Below are 19,214 nucleotides of genomic sequence, written 5' to 3'. Positions count from 1 at the left end.
ATGCTGATCATCAAACTTGAGTTAACTCAGTCATAGTAACGACGGTGCTACTAGAACAAACGCAATAAGGCCTGCACAATTAATGGTTGAATAGCAATAATCAAGACTTCATCAGATATTCAACAGCCAGGTCGTCTGATCGTGCTTTGCTCTTTAGTAAGAACCACTTCCCAGAATTCAATTCAATCGAAATTAACGCTGCTATTTATTAAGAATACAAGTCTTCCCAAGAACTGTGGACAGCGAGCATTCAGGACTGCTGCTGCGACAAAGTGCAACCAAAACAATAAGCAGAGGACCTCATAAACTCAAAAGCCATACAGGAAAAAGGACTATCGGTATTCAATATCAGTTCCCGGCTTTCCTCAAAAATCCAACTGGGCATCTAATCTAGGATGACACCGTGCAGCTGCACCAGCAAATTCTACATTGGCGGACGACCAGATCCAAGCAACTGGCCTATTAGACTATTCACCTGCAATAAGTTTTTAAGAGAAAGAAAAGTAGAACGAAAAATTATCCCAACGAACAAATGTTCTGCTAAAGCAGTCATATAGCTACACAGAAAGATACACCTCAAGATTACCAAGGAAAACAATAAAGTACAGTAAGTTCTTGGAATTCGCTGCTGTTTACAAGTTGTGGAAATTGATAATACCAAGAATAAGAACTTATTAGCTACAAAAAATGAATGGTTCGTCTGACAGCTTTTTCCACGATAGAATGAAAACTGGAACAGCTAATTTACCTGCTAGCTGTCCCCATCTTCACAAACTTTAAGAACTCATATTTTTGTGTTGGACAAAAGACCCAACAATCCATATTCACATATACTCATGAAGAAAACCTTCTTCAATTCCATAATGCAGCCAAAAATTTTCCAGTTTGCAAATAATAACAATGAAAAACATAGTACAATTAACCAAGTCAGATATAATAGCAGAAGCATTCACTGTAAATGTTCTTTTTCATGAGTAATAACTCTAATCAAGTGAAGAAGAAAAGGCCGGAGAGCCCCCAATGAAAATGAAAAATTGTTTAAACTTCTGAAAAACTAAAACATCAATATAACTGAGAATTCCAAGCACAGAGAAAAGAAAAATTGCATCATGTGTTTAGATAGCACACCACAAAGTTAAATTTATGTTCGGACATAATCACTGAGCTCAGTAAGAAAAAATACATCATTCCAAGCCTTACCTGCCAGTACTTTGAAACACATCGATCAATGCAACTATTTTCACCCATATTTAGCTCTGATTCCTTATACCTGAGAAAGCATGGAATAACTTTGAGAAAAGTGCACGATCAATTAAAATCTCTTGCAATGTCTCAAAGTAATTGATAAGTGCGCCAATATGCAGCTCATTATCATAAAGGTCAGCCAGAACTTTCTTCTTGCACAGCCAAAAGTATAAGGAAAGCTTTGTGCTAAAAGTACAGGAACATAAGACTTCACTTACTTTTTCTCGACGCACTTGTTAAAGCATGTGTTAGTAAGCCTGCATCAAGGAAAGAAAAAACTGATGATGCGATAACAGGGAAAGTGGTCACTAGAAGCAGAAAGTACTCCATTATTTCTACGATTGAATAACTATGAACACTATAGTCCCATTCAATGACACTCAGCATGATCAGACTGCTCAGTATTGTAAAAACTTCCCAACAATTTATGATGAATAGTAGAGCTAAGCTTGGAAGAAGCCAGACACAAGCCTTGTCTCAAATGCTCCTTTCTCTGTTCTCACTCAGAAAAAAGGGTCCCAAGGATTAGATCCTGAGGTTGTCCCAAATATCCCTAAGACTGAGGGAACAAACAAGAGAAAATTCAGAATACCTATCTATAAATTGGCTTTTAGATCAGAGGTTTTATGAAAATTCACTCCACTAGGATCACTGCTGAACATTTTCAATGCCACCGATGACATCAACAATGCTTAAGTAAATATCATGTCCCATGTCACTCTTAACCTCACCACCAGAATTATGAGCAATATGATATGAGCAAGAGTGACACTGAAATGTAACTTAGAAACAGCCTATAATTGATGGTCCATAAACTACAAGAGCACATCATCCTTGACTCATCTTTGCCATACTAGTCACAATGCATTGGTACAAGAATTGAAGTAAGCCGGAGATGAAAAACATGTGTGCATACATATCCAGTTCCATATCGATTATCGATGAGCTACTCCCTATCGGCAAAGAAAAGATTATAGCTTTGGAGAAATAAGCAATTGGAGATGTAGATATAGATAAGGGGACCTACTTGTTAAAAAGTTCCACCCGGTATTCCATTTCCTTCTCTGCCATGCCAAAAATCTGCCAGCACAAAGACTCATAAGTGCAACGCACAAATTCCCGAAAAAAATTATTGAACATAACAAAGACATCAAATCACTTTCCCGAAAAAATTCCGCCACCTAATCTGCGCTCAGCTTAGAATAAAAGAACATAATAAACAGCCAATCACCTGTTCCTTGTCCAAACCGGTCGGAACGTTACCAGCGGCGGCCATTTTGACCTGAAAGCAACAAAAGTACCAAAATCCAACCAATTCAACAGCAACCAACAATTAAGAACTGGGAAAAAAAAAGGAGGATGAATGAAGGAAAGATGCGTAGAAGAGATAGACGGAAGAAAGCGACGAGGATTCGTGATTCCACCGAATTCAGTAATCGCAGGGAGATCCGTCCAGCTCTAGAATCCGCCTCGCAAGCGCGGGTGCTAGATGAAAATGCACGTGACGAGAGAGAGAGAGAGAGTACCTGGCTGTGAGCGAAAGGTGGTTTGGCTGGTCGCCGCTGGAGAAGAAGATGAAGTGGAGTAGGCGCGTTCGAGCGTCGCTCGGGGTGAAGCTGAGAAGCCGGTGGCGATGGAGATCGAGCTCGACAGAAGCAAGGAGAAAGGTTTTTATTTTGAAGTTACTGCAAAACCCTAGACCGACACCGACGGTAGCATTTCAGCATTGAGCCTGCCCAGTCCTCCCTGCCAAGTACATAAATATAAAAAGAAAAATAATAATTTCGCCATGTTGATTCACATTTTTTTCTTTTATTTTTTGCTCTTTTTCCGTTTTCTTTTTAACTTTATACAAAATACACCATCCAAATTCTTTTTTTTTTTTTTTTTGGTCATACACCATCCAAGAACTTTATAAAATGCATTTATTCACATACATACGTAGAGCCCCGCTAAGTTTTACAGTACTCTTTTGAAGTTTCAATAAATAAAAAAATTTAGAAAAAATGAAACAAAAAGTAACGCAATTCTTTTTCTTTTCAAAAGCAAACGCAAACTTCAATTGGTGAAAATTCATGCGCCAGTATTATTTTAAAGAATTTTGATCGAGGTATAACGAAAAATGCAAAATTGTGTCTTTGAAACAAAATAAAACAAATGTAACATATTTTGTAGACGATTCTATTAACATTTTAACAACACTCTAGTTCTCATGTGTAAGATTCGAAAGTTGGATTTGATAGAATTGGAAAGTCTAATTAATCATTATGTAAAGGGAAACTACATGCAGTAATAACCCATCAAAATCTCACATTCATAAAATAAGAGATAACACTTTAATAAGTAAAGCATACACACTTAATTTTTACGATGAATTCATATCTTGTTTTATGAAATTTAGAACTTTAACCGACAATGCGACACAAATTCTTAGTCCATTTTCCTACAATCTTTAATCGGGCCTCATTTTCTTTTTTTTCCAGAACCAAATTGGGCATGGTTTTTAGAAAACAAAATACAAATAGCAGTAAATACAAAAAAGTATCATAAAAGTTTTAAACCAATTGTATTGGTACCAATTTATTTTGAATTTTTTTAAATAAATTAATCTAATTTTAAATATTTTCATATTGATATCAATTTAGTTTATCTAGCTAATTTCGGTAAAAATTGTTAATATAAATATTAGTCATCTTACGTAGCATGAACGATGCTAACGTAAACATTTTTAAATAATTTTTTGATTTTTAATATTTTTTGTTTTTTTTTTTTTTTGTTTTTTTTTCATTTTGGCTCGCAAGCTCGTCAATTGCGGGTGTGGCGGCCATTGCCTAGATCTGGAAGGGGCCTTTGCTCCCTCGGATAGAGTCGACACAGAATACGAAGAAATCTTGCACGCCACGGAGATGGCCAAAAAGGTGGAAGGCTCGTTCCAAAGTCTCACGAAGCCCTCGAGTAGGCCACAATTGATTTGGGGAACAATTATCCAAATCCTCCAGCAATTCACTGGTATCAACGTGATAACGTTTTATGCTCCGGTTCTGTTCCAAACTATGGGTTTTGGTAGTGATGCCTCGCTTCTGTCTGCCGTGGTCACGGGTCTTATAAATGTGGTGTCGACCTTCATTGCGATTTTTACCGTGGATAGATGCGGGAGAAAGGTATTGCTCATCGAGGCAGCAATTCAGATTCTCGTCGCCCAGGTCAGTTCAGGCCGCCCAGAGCAATTAGATTTTGTTTTCAGAATTTCATCTCTTCACCTTCCTGACTCGTTTGAGTTACAAAATAGAAACGTTATCTGCCAGTTTCCCCTATTTGAGTTCATTGCTTCATTCTCTATGGCGTTAACTTCCTTAAGTTTGTGTTTGGCATACGATCTTTTCTTACCCTTTTTGGTTGCTTACAGTGTACCATGGGCATCACACTCGCGATACACCTGAAATCCACCAACGAAATTCCAAAAGGATACGCCCTTTTCGTGGTCTTCTTGGTCAGTTTCTTCGTGGCTGGCTTCGCGTGGTCATGGGGTCCTTTAGGTTGGCTCATCCCCAGTGAGATATACCCGCTGGAGACGCAAAATGCCGATTTCTTCTTCGCCGTTGGCATGAACATGCTCTGCAATTTTATCATCGCTCAAGTGTCTTGACCATGCTCTGCGCCATGAGATCGGCGACTTCTTCTTCTTCTCTGCATGGATCGTCGTGACGGGCTGTTTTGCAACCTTCATGCTTCCTGTGACAAAGGGCATCCCTATTGATGAAATGAATGAGAGGGATTGGAAGAAGCACTGGTTCTGGAAGAAACACTTCAAGGACGAAGATGAAAACCAAAATGTTGGGTTCTAAAATCATGTACTTGTTTGTTAGGGGTTCTAGTGTTGTTGGGTCTGAGAGGAATGCAAGGTCGGTCAGGTTCACTAGTCTCTAGTCCTTTACTTGTGCATTTTGGATTGAAAAATAATCATGCGCCTCGACATAATCCCTCCGACCGAGCTCTGTCTGTTCACAATTTAAGCTCAGATCACCGAATACCAAGTTCGGTAGGACACTGCTATTGCTATGCTAGGTGAAGATGATGTTTGATGCTCTTTGAGCACATGTAGATGATGTTCGTAATTGGTAGTCCCATAATCATCTCCGGCTTCATTCGCCGAGATGGCAACGTGACCGTGGAGTGCTGTGAATGGTTTTTCTTGAAAATTTCGTTCAATATCACCGTCGCTAGTCTTAGACCACCCAGTGAACAAAATGCGATTTCTCACTTTCCCTATTAAGGCAAAGGATTCCAAAACGCACCCAAACTTTTAAGAAAATATTAGGTGCATCTCATACCTGAGCAAATCATTAGAAGGCTAAAGGATCCTCTAAACAAGTGGGAGATCCGCCTTAGGGTGGGAGACCCCACTTGACAGTGGCCCGTATTCCCTGCTAATCCAAGAAGAAAAATATCGGATTAGCTTCAGGGGGAGTCGGGTGCCGTGTCCCCAAGGCATTATATCGAGCGAATCCAAGCAGCTTGCCACCTCTCCTTAAGACGTGGACAAGCATTGGTAGACTTGGCTGGGGAGGCTAGACCTCCTACATGTGGGAGCTGAGCTTGCTTAGGTGAACCTTTAAACCTAGCTTAAGCAAGTGATGAGGCAAAGGATTCCAAAACACACCGAACTTTCAAGAAAATATTAGGTGCATCTCATGTTCCACGTTGTCGACCAAACACTCAACTAAATGGTAAGATAGGTCTTACTTAATAATTAATGCTTTCCTTCTATCTCACCATTACTCTCTCTCCTCCTCTCCATTGTTGTTGACTCTCTCCCTTCATCTCTACTTCTCTTTTGTCTTTTCTTCAAAATGGGTCCCACTTGTCGATTAATGCCTACGTTCTCTCTCATCATTACCCCTCTCCTCAAGGCTCATGGCCACTTTGGTCATGGAACTTGTTGGAAGATACGCGAGATCTTTTGGATATCATTCAAACCAATCAAGATCAATTAATATCAAATTTGATTTGTAGATTATTTTGTTGCCTTTTCTTGTACATGATTCATACTATAATATCGATCTTGTACATTGAAATGAATATACATGAAATACACAAAGATTTCCCACGCTCTTCTCTGTGCTCCCTCCTTGCCTTCGTCTTCTTTCATGGTATCACGCGTTTTCTCCTAATCTTGAACGATTCTTACCTCACTTTTAGGTCGCAGATCTTAGCAATGGAGCCTGCACCTCCCCTTGGCCGAATCTTTTAGTTGGTAGTGCAGGAAGAAAGCCAACGCCTTACTTCATTGGACACAAAGGGGAAAATAAATATTAGCAACAGTCTATCAAATTACTGAATCAAGAGATGCAAATCAACCCATCAATTATGGGCAATATCAACAATTGATGCAGGCTTTACAGAAATTAGAAATTCCCAACAAAGGAAACAATTTCACAGGTTTTTCTCACTACTTGATAAATACAATATCGACAAAAGTCTAGATTATTGATTCGGGAGCTAGTGATCATATTACATGTGATAAGGGTATGTTTTCTATTATTCATGAAAAATTGAATAGTCCCATTATTGTCCAATTTCCAAATGGAAACATTACTCACGTCACTATAACAAGGACAGTCAATCTTAGCCCCCAAATTACTCTCACAAATGTCTTTTATGTCCCGGGTTTTCAATTTAATCTCATTTCTGTGTCTAGAGCCTGTGAGGAAAGTTCGTGCCGAGTTCTTTTCAATGTCGATACATGTCTCTTTCAAGCCCTTTCGACTAGCAAACTGATGGGTTGAGGTAACCTCTTTGAAGGGTTATTTTTTTGGAATAGTTCATCCAAGGAGCTTGACTTATCCAACATTCCTTGTAATAAGAAATCATTGTATAATTTTACTACCGATAATGAGAATTTTCTTTTACATTCCAAAATGGGCCATAGTTCCTCATTTCCTTATCCTCAGTGTCATGTTTGTCCGCTTGCAAAGCAATCGCGTGTTCCTTTTCCATTGAGCAAAAGTCATGCAAACAATATTTTTTCGTTACTTCATATTGATGTTTGGGGATCATATCATACATCGAACCATGACGAGTCTCAGTTCTTCCTCACCATTGTGGACGATTATTCTAGAGTCACATGAATTTTTCTCATACAATCTAAGGGTCAAGTTTCATCCAATTTGAGGACTTTCCTTTCTCTGTCAAAGACTCAATTTGGAAAAACTGTACAACGAATCTAAACAGACAATGGAAGAGAATTTTTCAATCATGAATGTGCTACTCTATTTTCTTCTTAAGGGATATTACATGAAAGTTCATGTACTTATACACCATAGCAGAATGGAGTAGTGGAACTAAAACATTGCCACCTAGGGGAGATTGCGTATTGACTGCAGCTTCTTTGACCAATCGCACGCCGACCAAGGTACTTGACGGACGAACTCCCTTTGAATTACTTTTTGGCAAGAAACCAGAGTTGAGTCATCTGAAGGTCTTTGGGTGTTTGTGCTATGCCACAATAGTCGGACCTAGGGATAAGATGGGTCCTCGTGCACGCCACTGCATATTCATGGAATATCCTAATCTCCAAAAGGGATACCGAGTATTTGATCCATCTACAGGAGAATTCTCTGTTAGTAGAGACGTCTTGTTCCAAGAAAATATCTTCCCATTCACTACACAAGAATCAAGTGCGGATAAGGGGCCTTCTCCTTCTTCTCATGTTGAGGAAGTCTTCGAAAATCCAAGATATGTCTTACTTCCTTCACCAAAGACTACAAGGAATCCTCCGACATCCAACTCAACCACAAAACTAACTCCTCTCATGGAAGTGATAGACCAAAGTTCTAATGCTATGGATACACACGACTCATCTCACCTCGTATCTCCAGAAGCTCATTCACCTCCAAAGCATGATCCACCACAACGTTCTGGACGAGCCACGCGCCCGCTGACTTGGACCAAAGACTACATATGTGGTGCGTGAAACTCACTAGGTATTCATTTTCCCATTTCTTCTTATGTTTCATCTGATCGATTATCTCCGGAACATCAATGTTGCATTACTCTCATATCTGAAGAGTGAGAACCATCCAACTATGATGAGGCATGCACGAATCCACGATGGCAGAAAGCTATGGAAGCATAACTCCAAGCTTTAGTGGATAACTAGACATGGGAATTTGTTCCTTTACCTTCTCATCGCAAGGCAATTGGATCCAAATGGGTCTACAAGATTAAGTATCATGCAGATGGATCAATTGAAAGATACAAAGCCCGATTAGTGGCCAAGGGTTTCACATAGCATGAAGGTTTTGACTATCACAAAACCTTTTTTCCCGGTAGCCAAAGATGTTACAGTTCGTTCGTTCCTTTCAGTAGCGGCATTTCAGGACTAGTCATTACATCAGATATTCACAATGCTTTCCTTACATGGAAATTTAGATGAAGAAATTTACATGGAAGTGCCACAAGGTTTACGGAGACAGAGGGAGAATAGGGTATGTCGTCTCTGCAAATCCCTATATGACCTTAAACAAGCCTCCAGGCAGTGGTATGCCAAGTTTGCTGACTCTCTGATAGCTGTCGGATTCCATCGGTCCATATATGACTATGTTGTTTTTACATGGACCAAAGGTATGTCGTCTATCTATTGATGATATATGTAAACGATATACTTATTATGGGCAATGATGACATAGCTATCAAAAGCTTTAAAGAATACTTGCACTCAACCTTTCACATAAAGGATTTGGGTTCACCCAAGTATTTTCTTGGAATTGAGATCGCACGATCAAACCAAGGGATCTCTCTTAGCCAAAGAAATTTGCATTGGAAATCATATCATAAGCAGGGTTGTCAGGATGTAAGCCAGCTGATATTCCAATTGAGCAAAATGTCAAATTAACTACAGCAGATTACGATGTTGGAGTATCTTAAGAAGATGATCTCGTACTCGGAGATCCTTTGGGTTATTAGAAGCTCGTTGGGAAGCTCATATATTTGACCATGACTAGACCAAACATAAGTTATACAGCGCAAACGCTCAGTCAGTTCATGTACAAGCCAAAGTAGTCTCATATGAATGTAGCACTGAAGATAGTGAAGTATTTGAATAAATGTCCTAGACTTGGGATTCTTCTTTCCAAGAAATGTGATATGAGATTCACCACATATTGTGATGCGAATTATGCGACCTATCCAATGAGCAAAAGGTCCATATCCGGTTTCTGTATTAAATTGGGGGATTCTTTATTTTCATGGAAAACAAATAAGCAACCAACCGTATCGTTATCCTCAGTATAAGCAGAATATCGAGCCATGGCAAAAACCACATGTGAAATAGTATGGCTGTGAGGCTTACTTCAAGACCTTGGGGTACAAATTAAAGGACCAACCAAATTGTTCTGTGACAATGATGCAGCTCTCAAACTTGCATCAAACTCTATTGTACATGAAAGAACAAAGCATATAGAAGTGGACTGCCATTTCACTCGAGAGAAAATCCAGCAATAAGTGATTGAGACACAAGGAATTGGGACAGAAGAACAACCAGCAAATATTTTCACCATCAGAGACAGCATGCGTATGTTTTGAGCAAGCTAGGCGTCTTGGATATCTACAAGCCACCAGCTTAAAGGGGAGTGTTGGAAGATACGCGAGATCTTCTAGATATCATTCAAACCAATCAAGATCAATTAATATCAAATCTGATTTGTAGATTATTTGGTTGCCTTTTATTGTACATGATTTGTACTATAACATTGATCTTGTACATTGAAACGAATATACATGAAATACACAAAGATTTCGCACGCTCTTCTATGTGCTCCCTCCTTGCCTTCGTCTTCTTTCAAAACTTGACCTCAAACCTCGGGCTTGGGGCAGGTTAGGCAGCTCAAGTTTCCAGCTCGGCCTCAAGGTCATGGCAATGGCTACTAGAGCTTCAAGTTCATGGCCATGGTTGCCTAAGCTTTAAACTTCCGTCCATGGCCGCTAGATTGAGAGAGAGAGAGGGGAATGGAGGAATTTGTTCCTGAACCCCTATTGAGCGGGGACGGTGGAGCACAAATTCAGGTTGCTATCGAGCTTAGCAAACTCAATAGCAAATGCACAAGGTGGCCAACTGCAGTTTGATATCTCTTGTGAATTCCCCTCAAATCGCCATATAATCGTAAAATCCGATTTCTTGAATATTTCTTTCAATATCGCCGTCGCTAATCTTGCGCATTTCGGACCACCCCGTGAAGAAAAATACAATCTCCCACGTTCCGTAATCAAAATAAGGCGAAGGATTCTCAGAAACACTTGAACTTTCGAGCATCGCGGGGGATAAGTGTCATTTCTTGCAACCAACGGTGAGCAAAAATGGACCGAGCACCGGCTCCCGACGGATCCAGATAAAACCCAGCCTCGCCGCGGGTCCGAGGGAAACAGTGGAAATCACCGGAAATAGGCACATCGCACGTTGCATTCGATCATTAATGGGTAGTCCTGAATATACTCTGTCCAGAATCACTGACATTCTGAAAAGATAAAAGGGCACCTGACGTACAGCACAAATGATCAACTAGCAGTCTCCCGCAGTTAAAAGCCATGCACGGTTCGACTTGCAATTACCGAGCGCCACCGCGAACGTTAGTTAGCAACGTTGTTTGTTTGCTTGCTGCACTTTCTTCGTGTTTGTCTCCTCCATCTAACGTCATTTTCCCGCTTACTTAAAAAAAACGTATCTTTCTCAGTCTAGTCGTCACAACATTTTCGCGCATTATTTCGCTTCACTCCACCACTAATCCTCCCACACGAACCACGCCGATCGTAGTCCCTCGAATCGGCTAAGCTTCGGGAGTCCTGCTTTCTCGATCGATCGGATACGGCGGGCGGCTGGTTCGCTGGGAGCCGAGAGAGATGGGTTCGGCCGAGGACGCGAGGTGCGTGTACAAGGACCCCAACGCCGCCATCGAGGATCGAGTCAACGACTTGCTCTCCCGGATGACCCTGCAGGAGAAGGTCGGCCAGATGACCCAAATCGAGAGGCGCGTCGCCACTCCTTCCGTGCTCTCCGGCCTCTCCATCGGTAAGCCTCCTCTTTTTTGACTTCCGTTCGCCGGGGCCTAGTTTGAATCGCCAGTTCATTTGCATGTGCGCGCCTTCGTTGCCGACTTCGTGCCTTCGTCGCCGACTTCGTGAGCCTAAAAGTGGTTCCGGTCCGGTTCAATCTGAACGATGCGCCGATGCGCACGGCGTTTCCGTTGCCGAAAGTCGGTTTGTTTGGTCCGGTCTCGCCGTGGAGAAAAATTCGAGCGAATGATGAGGGTTTGGTGCAGGGAGTGTACTTAGTGGTGGAGGCAGTGGACCATTGGGGCTGGCAGAAAGTGCGTCATCTGAGCAAGCATTGTTGTCCGATTGGACCGACATGGTGGATGGATTCCAAAAGGCGGCGCTGGAGTCCCGCCTGGGAATACCGCTTATTTACGGGATTGATGCAGTTCATGGCAACAATAATATATACGGCGCCACGATATTCCCTCACAACATTGGCCTTGGAGCCACTAGGTCAGTTTCGTTTACTTCCTATCTGAGGCTTCGAGAAAAGGTTTGGACTCGCTGCCCTCTCTAAAGTTACTAGTATTTCGGTCAATAGTCTCTGAGGATTTACTTAGGGATCGATGGAATGGAAAGGAAGGACTGGCAGTTTAAGAACAAAATGACAGTTGATATGCGGGGCATCGACAGAAAAATGGGTTATAAAGGAACTAAACTATCCTTTTACAGTGGTAGATGGGTTATTGATATGTTATCGTCGCGACTAAAATACACTGTCATGTCGTTGTTGTTTTTTACTTTGTCATAATAAAAAAAAAAAAATAAATGGTAAGAATTATATTAACTAAAGCCAAAGCGAAGCAAGAAGCTATACAACAAGAACTCAGCACCAAAAACTTACATTCACAAGGATAAAAACAGTCAGAGTGAATGAAAGGGTGCCAAAGTAAAACAAGACCACCTGCACAAAAGCAGAGGAAAGCCAAAACAGTGGCAAAAGCAAACCAAACGGCCCACACAGGGTTGTCATAATAATTTTGTTGTTGAACAACCTAATTTTTTGAAACAATTGATAGAGATGGAGAGCTGGTTCGGAGGATTGGGGTCGCAACTGCACTTGAAGTCAGAGCAAGTGGCATTCCTTATACTTTTGCTCCATGTGTGGCTGTAAGTGATTTCTTTCGCTTTATTTCTACGCACTAGTATTCATCTCTCTATAACAAGGCTCACCAGCTAGATGACAAATTCTCGTTTGAGGGGTAAAGCCATGACGTCGATGATTTTGTTAGCTAGTGTAGCTTTGAGAGCTCACTACTCTACCTTATCGAAGTTCACATGGACAAATTGAATAAGGAAGTGCTGCAAATTTGTTTTTCAATTACCATAATGGCTCCAATTATGTTAACCCAAATCTTTGTCATGTGGATGGTCTTCAAGAGTTATTTGACATCAAGTTCAAGCTATCGATTTGGTTCCAAATCCACAATGATTATCTCTTCTCTTTTCACAAATTTTCTGTTCTCATCATTTTATTTTCACTGTTAATCCTAGTTTGTTGAGAATTTTAGTTGAATGGCTTCTGGCAGGTGCTGAAAGATCCCAGATGGGGAAGATCTTATGAGAGCTACAGTGAAGACACTGATATAGTCAAAAAGATGACCGCAATAGTAACGGGTTTGCAAGGGCAGCCACCCCAAGGGCACCCAAAGGGCTATCCTTTCGTAGCTGGAAGGTAAAGATAGACCTTATCTGGTATTTGAACCTTTCCAGTTTACGTAAGGATCTACCCATGTCATGTCAGTTTGGAAGAGTGATAGAGATTTCATGATTATAGATGCTTTCTGGTGATTCCTAATTTTTGATTGGCTCGTGATAACATTCTAGGAATTTGCTAGAAAGCTGGTGGATGATGGATGAGGTGCCATTGGTCTTTGCTTTTCTGAGTTGAAAGTATGTCTGCCAGTGTGCTCTATGCCGCTTTACCTATTGTGTATTTTTGAGCATGTTGAGGACCGGCGTTAAACACTTGATATTTCATCTACTTTTCTCTCTCAACCACCTTTACTCTTCCCAGCCATAATTTCATGTAGTTATATTTGTCACTATGCTCTTTAGTTCTCTCACTTCTTAATCTCTCATAACCCACTATTTCTCTACATCCGAACAAAGTCATCGTCTCTTTCTCATTTGACACCAGAAACAATGTTATTGCTTGTGCCAAGCATTTTGTTGGAGATGGAGGAACCGAAAGAGGTGTAAATGAGGGGAACACTGTAACGTCTTATGAAGATCTAGAAAGGATACATATGGCTCCCTATTTGGATTGTATCTCCCAAGGTGTTTGCACAGTCATGGCATCTTACTCTAGCTGGAATGGGCGCAGGCTGCATACTGACTATTTTCTCCTGACAGAGGTCTTAAAAAATAAGTTAGGTTTTAAGGTGAGGAATCCCAGTGAATTCATTTACTGAATGGCAGAGCTTGTCAATCGACACAAAGAAACTGGAAGATTGTATGTCGCTAGATTCTGTTGGAACGATTTGCAATTCTTCTACTTTATTATAACACATTGAGATTCATAAATGGGATCACTCAACTGATGTGACAGAAATGTTGATGCAGGGTTTTGTCATTTCAGACTGGGAAGGGCTTGACCGACTCAGTCAACCTCATGGCTCAAACTACCGTCAGAGTATTTCTCTGGCAGTTAATGCCGGGATTGACATGGTAAAGACCAAATGGAAACAATGATATTTATTTGGGAAAAGACCACCAAAAACTTTAAAATTTGCTGCAAATGACATATTTATCCTAAATTTTTTTTATAACATGAAAAATCACAAATTTTTCAAATTATGACACATTTACCCAATCAATGATATTTTTGTCTTATTTTTTTATTTTCCTTTTTTTTTCTTTTTTCTTTTTTTTCTTCTCCCCTCCGCCGACCATGGTTGAGCCAGCGATGGGAAGGCAGCGTCCTGCGTCGGGCGAGGGTCGACATCAAGCAAGGGTCCACCTCACCAGCGTCGGGCAAGGGCACCCCTCGCCCGATCTAGCGAGGGCCGACCTCACTGTCGCCGTGAGGGCCTTGAGCGAAAGCCTCGCCGACGCTAACGAGGCAGCCCTCACTTGCGTCAAGGAGGGGTGCCTCGCCGACATCGAGCAAGGGCCTCCCTCACTAGATCTCGGGCGAGGGCGCGAGGAGGCCCTCACCCGACCCAATCGAGGGCGGCCCTCGCCCGAAGCCAGCGAAGGCGGCCCTAGCCAACCTAGGCGAGGGTGACCCTCGCCCAACACCGACTAGGCTAGCCCTCACCGAACGCCAACTAAAAAGACCAAAATACCCTATAATTTAGGGTAAATGTGTCAAACGGTTGGTTTTTGTGTTAAAAAAAAAATTGGGATAAATGTGTCAGGGCAAAATTTTTTTCACGTTAAAAAAAAAAAAAAATTTGGGTAAATTTGTCACTTAAGCAAAGTTTGGGTTTTTCTTCCCTATTTATTAAGTGAGATCCATAATGTCCGATTTATATGGTAACTCGTACATTTTTTTTTTTTCAGATTATGGTGCCTTTTAGACATGAACAATTTGCAGAGGATTTGACAGCCTTGGCTGAATCAGGGGAAGTACCAATGTCCAGAATAGATGATGCGGTTCAACGGATACTGAGAGTCAAGTTTGTATCTGGTCTATTTGAGCATCCTTTTTCTGATAGATCATTGCTTCAGATTGTTGGTTGCAAGGTAAATTCTAAGGATTTTCCATGTTAGAGATATACTTTAGCTGTCATGAATTATGCAGATGTGCTCAACCATCTCATCAAGGCCAAGTTTTGGGCACTCTAGTATTTTTCTTATATTTTACAGCAGCTGAATACTAAATGAAATTCTGGGATACTTCTTAAAAATTGGATCTTTTGTCTTTTAAGATGTCCAGTGATATATCTAAAATTGTTCAGCCTGGATGTATTAGTAAGTATATTTTACTTTGGCCTGGACAAACAGTCTGACCTTAATCATCTTTTGGCAGTCGCATAGAGAATTAGCACGTGAAGCAGTTCGAAAGTCGTTGGTATTGTTGAAAAATGGGAAGGAGCCTATGAAACCATTTCTCCCATTAGACAAAAATGCAAAGAAAATTCTGGTTGCAGGAAGTCATGCTGATGATCTAGGTTATCAATGTGGAGGGTGGACTGTCGCTTGGCATGGAAGCAGTGGCAGGATCACAATCGGTATCCATCCTTCCGTATATCTTCCCTATGGTTAAAATTGCACACCATATTTGCTTTGTGTAAAAGAGATTTACTTCGGCGTTGGATGAAAGTGCATGCATGATTCATGGAAATAGGAGTACAGATAGTCTCTAGATATCAACAGACTTGTGTATGAGTACCCCGCAAAGAGAATTTGTGATACTGTGCAGTATCTTTACTGCGTTTGAGCTTTCTTTTCTTCACCATGTTGACCTCTCTTTAGGTTTTAGTGATACGATATGCTATTTTGGCTATCTTCATGTCCTAGTTATATACAATGAACCCACCTTTTAGCTTTATGCTTGAGAAGCATGAGGAAGATATAAATCGCTAATTGTGTAGAGCTGTGTCTTAAAAATATTGAACCTGCCAACTGTATTTCAGACATCTCTTGTTCATAATGCCTTCATTCAAAGTGATGTCACAATTATTACTGATGAACATGAAACATTTTCTTCTATAGGTACGACTATCTTAGATGCAATCAAGGAAGCAGTTGGAGGCAACACAGAAGTGATTTACGAGCAAAATCCATCTCCTTCCACATTAGCAAGTCATGATTACACTTTCGCCATCGTTGCTGTTGGTGAAGGTCCTATGCAGAAACTCTGGGTGATAACGCCGAACTTGCAATCCCATTCAACGGAACGGACGTGATAAAGTCAGTCGCCGAGAGAATACCTACACTCGTACTTGTCGTCTCTGGAAGACCCTTGGTCATAGAACCCCATGTTCTGGAGAAGATAGATGCTCTTGTTGCTGCTTGGTTACCTGGAACCGAAGGAACAGGCATCACAGATGTGGTCTTCGGCGACTATGATTTTGAAGGTCAATTACCAGTCTCGTGGTTTAGAACGGTTGAACAACTGCCCATGGACCATAAAGCTAATTCTTATGATCCCTTGTTCCCCCTGGGTTTCGGGTTGAAATGCAAGAAGGAAGCCTGATGACGAGGCAATTCAATGAGCGATGAAGTTAATGACCAACGGAGAAGGAGCTCGTCCGGTCGAAAAATGCCTTCTGAACCGGATATTACTATATTAGTGTGTATTTGCATGAATAATCGCTTCATATCTTGTTGTATGAAATGTAGAACTTCAACTGACGATGCGACACAAATGCTTATTCCATTTTCCTACGATCTTTAATAGGGCCTCATTTTCTTTTTTTCCCATAAGCAAATTGGGCATGGTTTTTAGAAAACAAAATACAAATAGCAGTAAATACAAAAAAGTATCATAAAAGTCTTAAACCAACTGTGTTGGCATCAATTTAGTTTTGAATTTTCTTAATTAAATTAATTTAGTCTTAAACATTTTCACATTGATATCAATTCAATTCATCCGACTAATTTCGGTGGAAATTGCGAATGTGAATGTTGGTCGTCTTACGTGGAATGAACAATGTTAATATGAACATTTTTAAATAATTTTTTTAATATTTTTTTCTTTTTTATTTTTATTTTTTCTTTCATTTTGGCTCGCGAGCTTGTCAGTCACGGGTGAGGCGGCCGTTGCCTAGATCTGTCAAGGGCCTTTGCTCCCTCACCCATGGTCAGGGGTTCGTGACCCTTAGCAACCAAAATGAAAGGAAAAATAGAAGGAAAAAAAGAAAAAATAACAAAAAAAAAAAAAAAAAACAAAAAATGTTAAAAAAAAATTCAAAAATTTATTAAAAAACATCTATATGAGCATCAATTGTGCCACATAGGACAACTGAAATCACCTTCACGTTTCTGACCTAAACTGGCTAAATAGATTGAATTGGTCTCTACATAAAAAAATTTAACATTGAATTGGTCAAATTTAAAATTTTAAAATTAAATTAGTACAATTGTAATAGATTTAGGACATTTTTGTACTTTTCCCCGGAAAATACCATGCATTTCGATGATCAAGCACATTCTTGCCTGATGAAGAAGTGGGCTTTATACCTTGTTCGCATCAATGGAGGAGTGGCAGTTTTTCACAGCAATTATAGAATAGCAACAATTGAGGAGGAACAGAGAATTATGAGAATTATCAGGACGATGACGGGGGGCTGAGATTAAGTGTGTTTTGTAGTCCATTCGTTAATTATAAATTTCTTAATCATTTTTCTAATTAGTATCTGAACTTTAATCTAGTTCACGAATCATCAAATGTATAATGATAATGTCACTGCTTTGGCAAAACCTATATTTGGCAAATACCTTATTTGCCGAATAGCACAATACCATAGAAGTTTTAGGTGACATAGCACCTTACAATTCTCATAATGTCTATAGGCAAATACATGGCATGCTCATCACAAGCTAAAGCAATTAGACAGAAACAACATGAACCACAAATATATATGAGTATGACCCCTAGTAATACAGGGGAGCTTCAGCAGGGGCATCTCCAATCTCATAGTATTCACCAGAAAGACTCCCCATAGGCGCATCACCCATGGGACCGGATGCTATGCTGGCATCTCGAACCTCTCTCATGACTCGTTTCGGGTTGCTCCGTTGCACCTCACAGTGATCCGCCAAATAGACACCTGTTGAAAATCGATAGTAGAGTCAGTGATAGTGAAGATTTCAGGAGGACAATGTTGTTTGGAAGCAGATGGCGTGGATTAATTTGCGGTTGGGAATTACCTTCTCCGAGGGCCAAGTTGAAGTAAAGATCAACAATGTTAGGGCAGTTGTGGTAACATGCCGGTGAGCAGAGCTTGGCGGTGAAGGAAGGCTGAAGGAGAGCATCTGAAGATATGCCAACAGACTGCCTATCCACTCCACAGGCACGGATGCAATCATCGGTCTCGATCCACTCGTGCATGATATCCACAGCCACCTGAGAGGTCTTGCATTCGTATTCCATCTTCCCATCCATCAGGCTCACGTAGTTCTCCAGGACGCACCGCCTTCCATTAGATGCAATCGAGAACGAGCAGAGTTCCGTAGGTAGCTGCTCGCACGCAATGTTACCTGACAACGAAAAACATAAGGAAGTAAAAACAGATGGCTCAGTCGAGAAATCAAATAGCTAGTCACAGTTGCACTATGGCAAAGAAGAAGCACGGGTTATACCCAGAGCTCCTTGGAGGAAGAACGAGAAGGCGAGGAAGAGAATCAAGGCCATTTTATGAGGAGAAGAGGAAGCCTGTTTCTCCGACAAAACGCGGGCAAGTGAGAGATCTCGGCGTCTTTGCTTGTTGCACTTGGTTGCGTAGCAACTTCTTTTCTGGTGACGAATTCCTCTGAAGGATGCTAGTTTATATAGCACAAGGTGTTGGAGACCTTAATGTGACAAGAACCTTCGGTATGAATATAAAACTGGAAGCTAGTGGTGAAGAGATGCTTGTTTCTGTACCGTAATTCCCATGGAAGTCGATGACACTCCATGAGACAACCATAGAGGAAGTTTAGTTGGTGGCAACGAAATCATCAATTTTAAATCATTTCGGTCTCTCCAATGTGCCACATGGAAGCCTCTCAAAAGATTCATAAAGATGGTTGGCGCCGGACCCTTCAAGCATCTCAGAGCCATTTTTGACGTTTAGCCTTAGGACCCATATTTTGGCAGTCCCAGGTAGCGAAGATATTTTCAAAGTGAGACTTTCGCGATCAAAATATGCAGCTCGTCATACATTGTGAAACAATACAAAAAGAATGAAGGATTAACAAAATTCAAATACATTCATAGACATTCTTGT

General features: G+C 40.8%; 4 protein-coding genes across 4 annotated transcripts; 2 read left to right on the top strand and 2 right to left on the bottom strand.

Annotated features, from left to right (window-relative positions):
- Positions 1 to 116: 116 nt before the first annotated feature.
- On the bottom strand, positions 117 to 2,996 carry LOC104432676 (mitochondrial import inner membrane translocase subunit TIM10). Its single transcript, XM_010045169.3, has 6 exons — positions 2,772 to 2,996; positions 2,477 to 2,527; positions 2,273 to 2,325; positions 1,464 to 1,502; positions 1,201 to 1,270; positions 117 to 475 (listed from the first exon to the last, which is right to left on the bottom strand). The coding sequence occupies exons 2-6, from the start codon at positions 2,519 to 2,521 to the stop codon at positions 425 to 427; spliced, it is 258 nt and encodes an 85-aa protein (XP_010043471.1). The 5' UTR covers positions 2,522 to 2,527; positions 2,772 to 2,996; the 3' UTR covers positions 117 to 424.
- A 1,130-nt stretch (positions 2,997 to 4,126) lies between these two features.
- LOC104435306 (sugar transport protein 6) lies at positions 4,127 to 5,293 on the top strand. The gene is given in 4 exon segments (XM_010048084.3): positions 4,127 to 4,448; positions 4,652 to 4,883; positions 4,886 to 4,915; positions 4,918 to 5,293. Coding segments are annotated over 4 exon segments (732 nt in total). The 5' UTR covers positions 4,127 to 4,151; the 3' UTR covers positions 5,091 to 5,293.
- Positions 5,294 to 10,975: 5,682 nt separating this feature from the next.
- Positions 10,976 to 16,681, top strand: LOC104432675 (beta-glucosidase BoGH3B). The gene is given in 10 exon segments (XM_010045168.3): positions 10,976 to 11,308; positions 11,559 to 11,787; positions 12,354 to 12,444; positions 12,864 to 13,009; positions 13,475 to 13,718; positions 13,900 to 14,004; positions 14,842 to 15,024; positions 15,311 to 15,512; positions 15,997 to 16,125; positions 16,128 to 16,681. Coding segments are annotated over 10 exon segments (1,851 nt in total). The 5' UTR covers positions 10,976 to 11,139; the 3' UTR covers positions 16,481 to 16,681.
- A 1,169-nt stretch (positions 16,682 to 17,850) lies between these two features.
- On the bottom strand, positions 17,851 to 19,196 carry LOC104435305. The gene is made up of 3 exons (XM_010048083.3): positions 18,589 to 19,196; positions 18,157 to 18,486; positions 17,851 to 18,056 (listed from the first exon to the last, which is right to left on the bottom strand). The coding sequence occupies exons 1-3, from the start codon at positions 18,638 to 18,640 to the stop codon at positions 17,881 to 17,883; spliced, it is 558 nt and encodes a 185-aa protein (XP_010046385.2). The 5' UTR covers positions 18,641 to 19,196; the 3' UTR covers positions 17,851 to 17,880.
- Between the last annotated feature and the right edge of the window lie 18 nt (positions 19,197 to 19,214).

Source organism: Eucalyptus grandis, chromosome 2, assembly GCF_016545825.1.
Source record: "Eucalyptus grandis isolate ANBG69807.140 chromosome 2, ASM1654582v1, whole genome shotgun sequence".
NCBI lineage: Eukaryota > Viridiplantae > Streptophyta > Magnoliopsida > Myrtales > Myrtaceae > Eucalyptus > Eucalyptus grandis.
The sequence above is the reverse complement of the archived record's forward strand: the minus strand, read 5'-3'. Positions and strand labels throughout refer to the sequence as shown.